The 12,043-nt window shown below is 41.3% G+C and overlaps 1 protein-coding gene across 1 annotated transcript in view; it reads right to left on the minus strand.

Moving 5' to 3' along the window:
* Nucleotides 1–746: 746 nt before the first annotated feature.
* Nucleotides 747–12,043, minus strand: part of NECAP1 (NECAP endocytosis associated 1) — an 11,495-nt gene continuing 198 nt past the window's right edge. The window contains exons 2-9 of the mRNA XM_006764753.2: nucleotides 11,563–11,635; nucleotides 7,063–7,185; nucleotides 6,488–6,592; nucleotides 5,522–5,603; nucleotides 4,575–4,683; nucleotides 4,300–4,483; nucleotides 1,840–1,942; nucleotides 747–1,509 (exon numbers count right to left, since the gene is read on the minus strand). Of these exons, the coding sequence (XP_006764816.1) occupies nucleotides 1,461–1,509; nucleotides 1,840–1,942; nucleotides 4,300–4,483; nucleotides 4,575–4,683; nucleotides 5,522–5,603; nucleotides 6,488–6,592; nucleotides 7,063–7,185; nucleotides 11,563–11,635 (828 nt within the window). The 3' untranslated portion in view covers nucleotides 747–1,460. The remainder of the gene's footprint in view (nucleotides 1,510–1,839; nucleotides 1,943–4,299; nucleotides 4,484–4,574; nucleotides 4,684–5,521; nucleotides 5,604–6,487; nucleotides 6,593–7,062; nucleotides 7,186–11,562; nucleotides 11,636–12,043) is intronic.

The following is a 12,043-nucleotide window of genomic DNA, read 5'->3' on the forward strand; positions in this document are numbered from 1 at the left end:
GCAACGTGGCTATGAGATACCCTGAGTAATGGGCATCACAGCCATCATTTGGGCAAAACCTATCATAACTAAAGTGGTGACTCTCCAGCTTCCTTCTTAAGTGGTGATACATGTAATAGCTGCTCTTCTATTGAAGAGCTAGATGGGTTGAAACAAAGCTTATGGAAACAGGCCAGATACGCAGGCAGCAAGGCAATGTGGGTACTGAACAAGAGTTATGTTTTCAACCTCTCTGCTCTACAAATCAGATTAAAAACTCTAACCCCTCAAGTTTAGGTCATAATGCAGCAATTAGATGGAGCTGCAAGGATGTACAGCAGGTCCTTTAATAACATTTTTTTATGCTATTGATGAGACACTGTAGGAACTTAGTTCTTGTTTATATCAATTAGCCTATGGTCAAACTGGTTTTGTTATAAGTGGTTTGGCTTAAAGTCGCAGGACCTATCGACATCGTTAACCGAGAACTTACTGTAAACACTTCTCTAGAATATAACTTGGAACACAATTGAACCTCTTTTATCCAAGAGACACCCACTGATCAAAGATGTTGTGCTATTCAACAAACAAAAGGACAGTGGAGCCCGGCTGGTGCAGCTCAGCGGTTGAGGATTAAGCCAGGAACCAAGAGGCCACCAGTTCAATTCCCGGTCAGGGCACATGCCCGGGTTGTGGGCTCAATACCCTGCCCACAAAAGGCAGCTGATCAATGATGTTTCTCTCTCATCCATGTTTCTATTTCTCTATCCTTCTCCCTCTCTAAAGAAAAAAAAAATCATAAAATATATATTTTTTAAAAAAGAATAGTGGAGATGCCACCAACACAACCCTCTTATCATAGGAAGAGACATGTAAACACATGAGAGGGTGATGAAACTTCATCCAGCACTGGATGTTCACTGAACAGAATAAACCTGGAGGATATAGATAGCAGAGACTCAAGACACAGGTTTTTCTTCATTTCTATCTCTATCAAAATTCTGTATTTGTAAACACTGAAGTCATTCTGTCTATTTTCAGAGTCTTGGGTGAATGGAAAAGGAAGTCTCCCCTGAAATTGCTAAATAGGACTTCACAAAGAGGCGCACAAGGGTCATGAGATGATTCTGAAATATGTTTAAGCATTTAAAAGATGGAGAAAAATGCTGCAGATGTTAAAGGTCATTTCCCCCTCAGAAACCCTGGCCTTGGAGCCCTTCAGAGTCAGCCACAGTATGATAAGACCTACTATTCCCCTGCCTTGATAGTGAAGAGGAGATAAGAGACACTTTCTTGGCTGTACAAATAACAACATAGGGGAGTGACATAAACCAGCCTGAACACAATGGAGAAGCTATGAAAAAGATTGTCCAGTAATTTTGGTTCTGGGGAAAGAAGAGATTCCTAACTTCCCTCACAGATTGGTGCCCTCAAGGTCATTTCATTCTTCAAGTCTATCCTTAATATCCTGCCAATGCTATTCAGAACTGGACCCAGTTGGATGGCTGTGGTGCCTGGTTTGAAACAGAGCTGCAAGACAAAACAGAGAGAAAGCCAAAGGCATAATATTAGGATAGCTGTTCCACTGTTTACTTAACAGTTTCAAAGAAAATCGCTGCCCAGAATTTTTGAAAGTATATTTCAAGGCAATCCTACTTACCAAGGCCTAAAACATCCCACTCAAACTTCATTCCACAGTTTTATTCCACCACTCCAGCACTCCAATACTTCCTTACCTAGAATTCCTGCCAAAGACTCTCTATGACCTACAAATGCCATTTTCCCAGATCAAAGATTTCATCTGACTGTACATACCATCCATACCTGACTGAGAGTATGTTGGTTTCACTATGCTCATACCTGGATGCAGTGCTAAAGTCTCCCCACAAGTCACTGCTTGCAGAAACTGGAGCTGGTGCTGGTGTGGGGACAGGAGCAGGAGAGTCCAAATCTAAAAGGATATCTGAATACAAGGTAAGAAAAGAAAAAGAAAAGGAGAAAAACATAACATAAATCTTAGAAATGAAAGCGTATGTTCACACAATCTATACACAACAGCTTTATAATAGCCAAAAGCTGAAAACAACCCAGATTTCTTTACATGGGTGATGGTTAAACACACTGTGGTACATCCATACCGTGGAGTACTACTCAGCAATAAACAGGAAGAAACTATTGATATTCACAACAATTTGGATGAATCCCAAGGGAATTTATGCTGAGTGAAGAAAGCCAACCCAAAATGTTATATATGATTCCATTTATAAAACATTCCTGAAGTGACAAAATTACAGAGATGGAGAACAGATTAGTAATGGCCACGGATTAGAGACTGGGGAGAGTGTGAGGATGAGGGAGAGAAGAGGCTAAGAGGAAGGTGTGCTTATAAAAGAATGACAGAAGGGATCCTTGGAGAGATAGAATTGACCATGGTGGTGGATCCAGAAACCTACACACAATAAAAGTGCACAGAATAAATACACACAAAAGAGAACACATAAAACTGGTGAAATCAGAAGTAAGATTGGTAGGTGGTATCAATGTCAATTTTCTAGTTGTGTTATTATAGTTTTGCAAAATGTTACCATTAAAGGAAACTGAGTAACAGGTATAAGGGATTTCTTTGCATTCTTTTTACAATTGTATATGACTCTACAATCTCAAAATAAAGTTTCATTTAAGCCCTGGCCCTGGTGTGGTTCAGTGGGTTGGAGTGTCATCCTGTACACAGGAAGGTCATGGGTTTGATTCCCGGTCAAGATACATACAGGAGACAACTGATATCTCTCTCTCTCTCTTTCTCTCTCTCTCTCTCTCTCTCTCTCTCTCTCTCTCTCGTCAATGTTTCTCCCTTTCTCTCTCCCTCTCCCTTCTTCTCGTTCTAAAAATCAATAAAGGGAAAAAATAATTTTTTAAAATTAACTTAAAAAAAATGTTTAGCCAGGACTGGTTTGGCTCAGTGGATAGAGCGTCGGCCTGCTGACTCAAGGGTCCCAGGTTCGATTCCAGTCAAGGGCATGTACCTTGGTTGCGGGCACATCCCCAGTGGGGGTCGTACAGGAGGCAGCTGATTGATGTTTCTCTCTCATCGATGTTTCTGGCTCTCTATCCCTCTCCCTTCCTCTCTGTAAAAAATCAATAAAATATATTTTTAAAAAAATGTTTAATCTTAGATATTATCCCTAACCTTCTGGTGACACTTTTTTAACTCACAGATTGTAATATCTGGTTCGCTAGTCTTAGGAAAATTACTTTCTGAGCTCTAATGTTCTCATTCTTCAAAAGTAAATAACTATATCTATTTTTTTTCCCACCAGATAGTAAAGAAGAACAAAAATGCATTCACAAACCTAGATGTCTCATCTCCTCCCAACTGCCCTCCTGAAGAAATGGAAAGGATTAAGAAATAACATTTACTGAATGGCTACTATGTTCCAAATACTGTGCTAGGTGCAGTCCATCATTTAATGTTCACAGTCCTGGGGTAGTTTACTTCTCCATTTTGTAGAGAAGGAGACTGAAACTCAAAGAACTTAAGTAATGTTACCAAGCACGTTCAGAAATAAAGTAGCAGAGCCATGACTGAAAACTGGGTCCATCTGACTCTCAGGCCTACTCGCATCTAACCGAGGCACAATGAAGGAAATAGTCTTTTTAATACCCACCCTGTTTCTTTTTTAATATATTTTTATTGATTTCAGAGAGGAAGGGAGAAATAAAAACAGCAATGATGAGATAGAATCATTGATCAGCTGCCTCCTGCACTCCCGGCTACTGGGGTTCGAGATAACAACCCGGGCATGTGACCTGACCTGGAATCGAACCATGACCTCCTGGTTCATTGATCTGCTCAAGCACTGAGCCACACCAGCTGGGCTATACAACCATTTTCTGTAAAGAACCTACCAGATACCATTATCTCAGTTCACTGGAAAAGCTTTGATACCTTGCTAAAGGCTGCCTGAATTACCTTCTCTGTACCAAGTGCCATTTAACAGAAAAAACATCAGCACTCTCCTTGGAAAATGGTGTTATCCAGTTACAACCTAATGTATGATTTCTGAAAGTGAAAGGTATTAGAGAGCGCAGCCGGTGTGGCTCAGCAGTTGAGCCTTGACCTATGAACCAGGAGGTTACGGTTCAATTCCCGGTCAGGGCACACGCGCGGGTTATGGGTTGGATCCCCAATAGAGGAAGTGCAGGAGGCAGCCGATCAATGATTCTCTCTCATCATTGATGTTTCTATCTCTCTCTCCCTGTCTAAAATCAATAAAATATATATATAAATGTGTGTGTGTTTAAAGTATTAGAGAGATTTACCTGCATCACTACCTCCATGGTTAGATTTTGGAATGGGTGGTGGAGTGACATGATTGCTGATGGCAACTGAGGAGGATGGTGGGGGAATAGTGACTTTGCCTCCAGGTGGGGGTGGGAGTAAGCTTAGGCCTCCAGTGCCTGCAGTCTTGGGCTTAGAAGTGGCTCCTTTCTTGGTTGTAATATTCTATGAAAGAAAAAAGAGGGAAAGCGAGAGAAAAAAGGAGAAGTCATAGGCTTATGAAAATACAGAAAGGAAAGAAAAAAGCCATACTCACCCCAATACTCAACTTGATGGTCTGTCCTTCCTTGAAGCCCAGATCCAGCTTGGGGCGTGTGTCCATTTCCTGAGATTCTTTGGAAATCTCAGATTCCTGCTTTACCCACCTTCAGCAAAAGAGTAAGTCATCTTAATTTGGATTCCCTGACAGCAGAGTTTGACACACAGATATGAGTGAAGCTAATTTATGTAAAACAGGATTCCAGAAAGCAAAGGGAGGAACATGAAGAGTTGAAAAAGAAAAAAAAAGAAAAGCGAAGAAAGAGGATAATTGGGGCTCAAAACCACCGAGGAACCAAACAGAATATGTATTAAACTTGTCCCTCCAAAGGAGAGCAGTTGGCCACCAATTCCCATCCCCCATGCTTGAGAGCTGCCCCTGAGTGGGTGTTAAGTCTTCTGTTCTGCCAGGTTGCGCCCCTGTTAACTGAGTGACCTTCCACAAGGTCAGAGAGCCCGGGGGCAGAAAAGCAGAGGAATGCCAGCCCTGGAAGTAGGAAAGCTGGCAGTGTGCAGGGAGCTTTCTACTACAGCTACGCCAAAGTCAGGTGAGCTGAAGAAGGGTGCAATAAGCACAAATCAAGTCAGTTACATGAAGCAGCAAAACTGGCACTTAACTCTCCACATATCTTTCCTGCAGCCCTGTTGTCACTGCATGCCTCTCTCAGCCACCAAAAATAATGGCTAATTCCCCAGAGGTATAAACAAAAGCATCATCTCAAACCATTGTACAAGGAATCAAAAACATATTCCTGGCTATAAGGAAAGGATACAACAGATACAAAGATAATGTAAAGAAACAGAGTGAATGGGAAAATTTCTATTCACAATAAACTAGTTTACCAAATAAAGAAACCAGGAAGTAAAGGAGATAGTACCCATTCAACTGAAAAGCAGCTTTCCCCAGACCATTTAACCTGGTAAGTAAGGACGAGCTTCACTCACTTGAAGTGATCTTGCAAAGAGACATTAAAGTCGAAGGCATCACCCCGATCTGTGAAGCCAATGCCAATGAAAGCACTACGTCCTGGGAAAAAGATAGGAATACTCAGAATAGGAGTGTCCCAATGGCAAATTCCACCCAAAGAAAATGTAACAGTTACCCTACCTGAAGTCTGGGAATATGAATCATTTTCCCTGAACATTGCCCATAAACTACATAAAGGCCCTACCAGCGGTTCTCAACCTGTGGGTCACGACCCCTGAAAATACATCCCGCATATCAGATATTTAGATTATGATTCATAACAGTAGCAAAATTACAGTTATGAGGTAGCAACGAAACTTATTTTATGGTTGGGGGTCACCACAACATGAGGAACTGTATTAAAGGGTCGCGGCATTAGGAAGATTGAGAACCACTGCGCCTGGCCCAAACGCTGCCATAGCTTGTTTTTGTAAATAAATTTTTAGTGGAACACAGCTACACCAATTTGTTTACATAAAATCTATGGCTACTTTTACACTATAACAGTAGAATTGAGTAGCTGCAATGGTGACTAGCTGGGCCACAAAACCTAAAATATTTACTATCTGTCTCTTTACAGAAAAAGTTTGCCAACCTCTGATATTGACTATGGAGAAAAGGTAATGGTTGCCCCAGATATAAGTGATTTAAGATAGTACCACCAAAACCCATCACAAAGAACAAATGGGCAATATGTGTAAATTCTTTTGTTAGATATACACTTTATTTATATCTACCTATTAATTACCACATCTTGAACTTGTGTTCTTATCTATTACAAATATATGTAAATCCTTCTCCTTTAGCAATTATAGTTAACTTTAGAGAAAAGGGAGAGAAAAAATTAGTACACTGAAGTGAGATAAATGCAATCAGGAAACATTTTCACTGAAGTGCATGAACTATTTTCCTAATCATCCCATTCCAAATCTCAGATCCCTTACCAGTACCATCCTGGATCCGGATTACAAAGTAGCGGCTGGAATCTGTCACTGTCTCCACAGCAATACCAGGATGCTGTTCTATTGGTGCCTGAGCAAAAAGTTCCCCTGGCAGGTAAGAAAAGACTTCTTTGAGCAAAGGAAGCAAAAACCTAAAACTCCATTTAACAAGTATTTCCATTTCAGTCCCCAACTTGAAGGTACTTACAAAAGCACATCAAAGCAATATCCTTAATACGTTAGAGCAGCAGTTCTCAACCTGTGGGTCGCGACCCCTTTGGGGGTCGAATGACCCTTTCACAGGGGTCGCCTAAGACCATCGGAAAACACATACATAATTACATATTGTTTTTGTGATTAATCACTATGCTTTAATTATGTTCAATTTGTAACAATGAAGATATATCCTGCATATCAGATATTTACATTACAATTCATAACAGTAGCAAAATTACAGTTATGAAGTAGCAACGAAAATAATTTTATGGTTGGGGGTCACAACATGAGGAACTGTATTAAAGGGCCGCGGCATTAGTAAGGTTGAGAACCAGTGTTAGAGGGTTACTAGCATAGATTACCTGAAATTTTGTCCTCGAGTTTGATATAAGCAATCTTCCCTTTTGAAGTGATTCGGAGGCGACCAGTCCAATCAGGCTGGTCTAATTTCCAGTCAGATGCCCTATGATAGGAAAGTGGGAAGCCTCAGGCCTCAAGTCCATGTTTTTAATATAGTAACAACCTACACAGAATCATTTGTCATGTTTCTATTTTCCTATCCTGGATTATTTATTCTACTTATTAAATAATCAACAATAGCTCATTATCCCCCTATAAGGTGTCTCCTGTTGCACACAGTCCAAAACAAACAGGAGACAATGTGACTATTAGAGGATTCTGGAGTCCAATAATATTACCTTTCATTGAATCCAACCAATATTTACAGGCACTATTCTAGGTGTTTGAGATACTATAGCAAACACACTTCTGCCCTTGTGAAGCTTACATTCTAATAGAAAATCCTATGTAATAAAGAGCTAATATGTTAATTAGACCAGAGGGCAAAACGACCTTCCGGAACCAATGGGTGGGAGGCAGGGCCGCAAGGCCACGAGGCCGTCGGAGCTGTGAAGGCCTACTTTTGCACGAATTTCGTGCATCGGGCCTCTAGTAGACAATAAAAAGTTAACATAATAAGTAAAATAATTAGTATCTTAGATAAGTACAAAGGTAAAAAGAAAATACAGAGGAAAGAAAAGGGGGATTGGGAGGGTAGTGGGAGAGTAAACAGGCTGCAATAATCAAGGGGGTGGTCAGAGTAGGCCTTTTTAAAAAAATATATTTTTATTGATTTCAGAGAGGAAGAGGGAAGGAGAGAGAGAGAGGGAGAGAAACATCAATGATGAGAGAGAATCACTGATCAGAGGCCTCCTGCACACTCCCACTGGGGATAGGGTCCACAACCCAGGCATGTACTCTGACCGGAATCGAACCTGGGACCCTTCAGTCCGAAGGCTGACGCTCTATCCACTAAGCCAAACCAGCTAGGGCCAGAGTAGGCCTTATTAACAGAGTGTAATGTGAGCAAAAATGTAAAGGAAATGAGAACTTCCCATGCAGGTAACTGGTGGCAAAGCATTCCAGGCACAGGGAACAGTTAAAGCAAAGATGCTAAGGTAGGAGCCTGCCTGGAATGTTTGCCCTCAACCAAGGCAGCCACTGTAGTGAGAATAAAGTAAGAGAGAGGTAGGAGAGCTAAGGGAAGGCTTAGTCATGCAGGACCTTATAGGCCATTGTAGAACTTTAGCTTTTACTCTGAGTGAAAGAGGAGCCTTTACAGGTTTTAAGCAGAGGTCTGACATGATCTCCCTTTTATTTTAAAAGAATTCCTTTTCTGCGGAGTGTAGAAAGGGTGTAAGGCTATGAGTGCTGAAGCAGGAGGAATCAGTTAGCAGACTATTGTAGCAATCTAGAACAGTCATGATGGTGACCAAAAAGAAATAGTAGCAGAAGTAGCTAGATTCTGGATATACTAGTATTTAAATCATGGCAGCATGATTTTCGAACAGATTGAAGGGCAAGAGAGAAGTCAAGGATGACTCCAAGGCTTTTAGCCTTAGCAAAGAAGTTGCCAAAAAACTGAGACAAGGAAGACTATATATAGGTAGAGCATGTCTGGGAAGATGGTCAGGAGTTTTGGATATGCTGAATTGGAGATGTCTAGATTTTCAAGAGACAATATAGAGTAGAGAGCTGAATATATGAGTCTAGAGTTCAGAAAAGACATGGGGGCTAGAATTACAAATGTTCATGAAACAATAGAAAACACTGAATATTTATCATCTGTATTATAAATGAATTTGAATGCAATCTAAGACATTTAAACATGACCAATTTTGAAAAAAACTGCATTTGTGATTCTGTTTTGCCAGGAGTGTGGAAAAGGGAGGGCAAAGCAAAAGTTATTAATAACTCCTCCCTTTGGGACCTCAGGACTAATACTTCCAGGTTAGAAAGGTAACAAAAGGGTATATCTGAACAAGAATGAGTTTAACAACAGGATAAGCAAAAGGTGGAAAGGAGGGATGTGAAAATTAAAATTTTCACAGATTTTACAGGATTTTTAAGGTAAATCCTTATCATACCCTTCTCTCTTGATGCCCTGCTCTCAAAGACTCTCAGTACCTGAATCTGATCCAGATTAAAGCGACCCCAGCTATTAACTTTTAATTTAGTTGTTACTTATTCTACCAGGCTACAAAGAGTTAGATATAGTGAAATGACTATTGAAAATATTAGGAACCAGCCTATTAGATGTGTTTCTTTGGACAGTTTGCTTGTCTTATTTATCGGGTCTGCCTAGTGAGCACCACTTAACAAATTCTGAATAAGTGAATGGATATTCATGGCAGCAGTTTCCCTCAGCCTTCAGCCTTCAGCCTTAGTTCCTCTCCCACTCCCAAGACCTAGCCTGAAGAGTTCTTGGTTTTGCTGGTTTTCTGACAATATTCTAAACTGACCTCACAAATTTTCATTTAACTTTTAATAAATCCTTACAGTAGTCATATGAAATAGGCATGAAAACCCTACCATCTCTCTCTCTCTCTCTCTCTCTCTGTGTGTCTCTTGCTCTCTAAGTGAAGGGAAGGACAATAACGCAGTAACTAATAATGTCTAAGTTCAAAGTCCAGCATTCTTTCCATTACACTAAAACAGACTATAGTATTTAATATTAATTTAGCTGGGGAGAAGGGTAGTAATGAATTTATAGCTTGAGAAACCATTTTCTAATCAATTATAAAGTTTCTCATCAAACTAAATTTTCCTTCCATTAGTCTGGTCAGTGAGAGTCTGGAAAGCAACAGCTTACACTAGGTAAATCAAAGTCATTTCTTCCCTCTGATATTATTAATCACTAAAAGAAAGGATTTCTCCTGCTTCCTAAAAATGAAACAAACAAACAAACAAAAACAGTTTTTCCTTTAATGGTAGCCTAGTAAATAAATCATGCTCATTGTGTAAAGTGGATTCTGGTACACAACTGAAAAAGATTATGCAACAAGACAGAAAAATAATACTTATCAAGCATTTATTATGTGTCAGTCATCATGCCCACCCTTGTAAAAATTAAGTGAGAAGATCTCGCAGGGTCATTCTTACTACCTTTTTATTATTATTATTATTATTATTATTATTGAGGAGGAAACTAAAGCTCAAAAGAGTTAAGTGACTTGCCAAAGGTAACCCAGCAAATAAATAAGAATCACAATTCAAACTTAGTTCTGCTCCACTCACTCACTATACTAACAGAGGAAAATTAAGAAATTGCTTTAAAAAAAATTTGCTTTGATGGCTCAGTGCAGTTAACTGACATAAGGATAAAGGCTGTGGATAAACTAGGAAACGAAGACAGAGAATGCTGAGGAGTGAGAGAAGCTGGGTCTTTTAAAAGACTTGAAGAAAAGGAATAGAACCGCACTTCAACGTGTAGCGCATCCTTTAGGAAACTGTAACACCTAAAGTTGGAAGACTTAAGCGATTTTCCTTATTTAACCCTTAAAATCAATGCTAATGTGTGTAATTAAGTGTAATCTACTACTCTCTTCTTACAGTCAACATTTACAGAGCGCCCACTATGTGCCAAACACTGTGCTAGGCCCTGGGAATGTAAAGTGAAAAAAGGCCAAGTGCTCATAGTCTAGTCTGGAGATACAGGAGACCAAGCCATCCATTACACTGTGACAGAGACATGCACAGGTGCCATGGAAGCGCAGACACGGCCTGAGCCAGGATGGAAGGATCCAGGAGGGCTTCCCCAGGAGGGGGACGTCTCAGGCGAGTCGCACACACAGTGTGCAGGCTGCTAGTCATGCTCAATTGGGGTCTGATAGAGAGACTGAAATTACGACTGTCTCTTTGCCAAAAGGGCACAACTCTCAGTGTTTATTTAGTGCACAGGTCAGCAAGCACAGATATTGATTCAAGCGGAATGAACCTCTGCTGCAAAGGCAAAATAATGGGCATAGGGAGAGATAGCTTTTCAGCCAAGATAACTATAAATGCCAAAAGGAAAATCATGATGATGATGGAGAAACAAAAACAGTGTCACATAATTTATATACTGCTTTACTGTTGCCTAAATTCTTTCACATTATACAATTTCAGACTACCCTCCAAAAGCTTCTGTGGGGTACAGAACCACAGCAGGTTTTATTATCAGTAACTTTTTTTCTTTTCTGTTTTACAGATGAGAAAACTGAGGCTTGGAGAGGTTAAGCGCTTGGTCCAGAAATGATACAGCTGTTAAAGTGCCAGGGCTCACGTAACCCATTGAGTTACACCTTCCTCTTTCCACTACCGACTTCCTAACTTCCCACAGCTTCCTCAGACCCACGGTCACGGAATAGCAAGGCAGCTGGTGAGCCCTGCGGAGAAAACGCTGCGTTAACCCTGAAGGGAAAAGCCAGAGGAGAGGTTACGTGGAAAGGGGGAGGAATGAGAGGGGATGATGATAGAAAATACTGTATACACATCCACAGAAGATACTGAGAAGCAACAAAATGGACAACCTATGTCATAACCTGTGCCCACCGGCAAGAGATCGGGAAGGAAAACCAATCGGTGGATGATGATATTTGGTGGCAAGACAGACAACTGCCCAAAAGATGAACTGGATCTTACAGGGAGTGATCAAGAACGCAATGGTTATTCACACGTGTGCACGGGGTACTGGAAACGGGTGGGGGGTGGGGAGTATGGGGGTGACAAACTGAAGGGCGCAGGAGCGAACGAAGGGGGCTGGCGAAGGAGCAGGCGGCACTGGAGAGGGATGATGGGGAGCAGACGGGGAACCCTGACGGGCCCGGAGGAGGCGGGATGGGCGCGTGCGGGATGGGAAGATGTTTCTAAGCGGCGAAAACAAAGACGATGGCAGTCTAGAGCGGGGGGAGGAAGGGAGCACAGGCTGATAACGGCCCCGATGCGGGGGCGAGCAAGGTGACAGACAGCCCAGAGGTGGGCAGTGGCCTGGGCGAGCGGCGTGCTCCCGGAGGAGGGCGTTGT

The sequence above is a fragment of the Myotis davidii genome, unplaced genomic scaffold, assembly GCF_000327345.1.
Source record: "Myotis davidii unplaced genomic scaffold, ASM32734v1 scaffold1721, whole genome shotgun sequence".
Taxonomy (NCBI): domain Eukaryota; kingdom Metazoa; phylum Chordata; class Mammalia; order Chiroptera; family Vespertilionidae; genus Myotis; species Myotis davidii.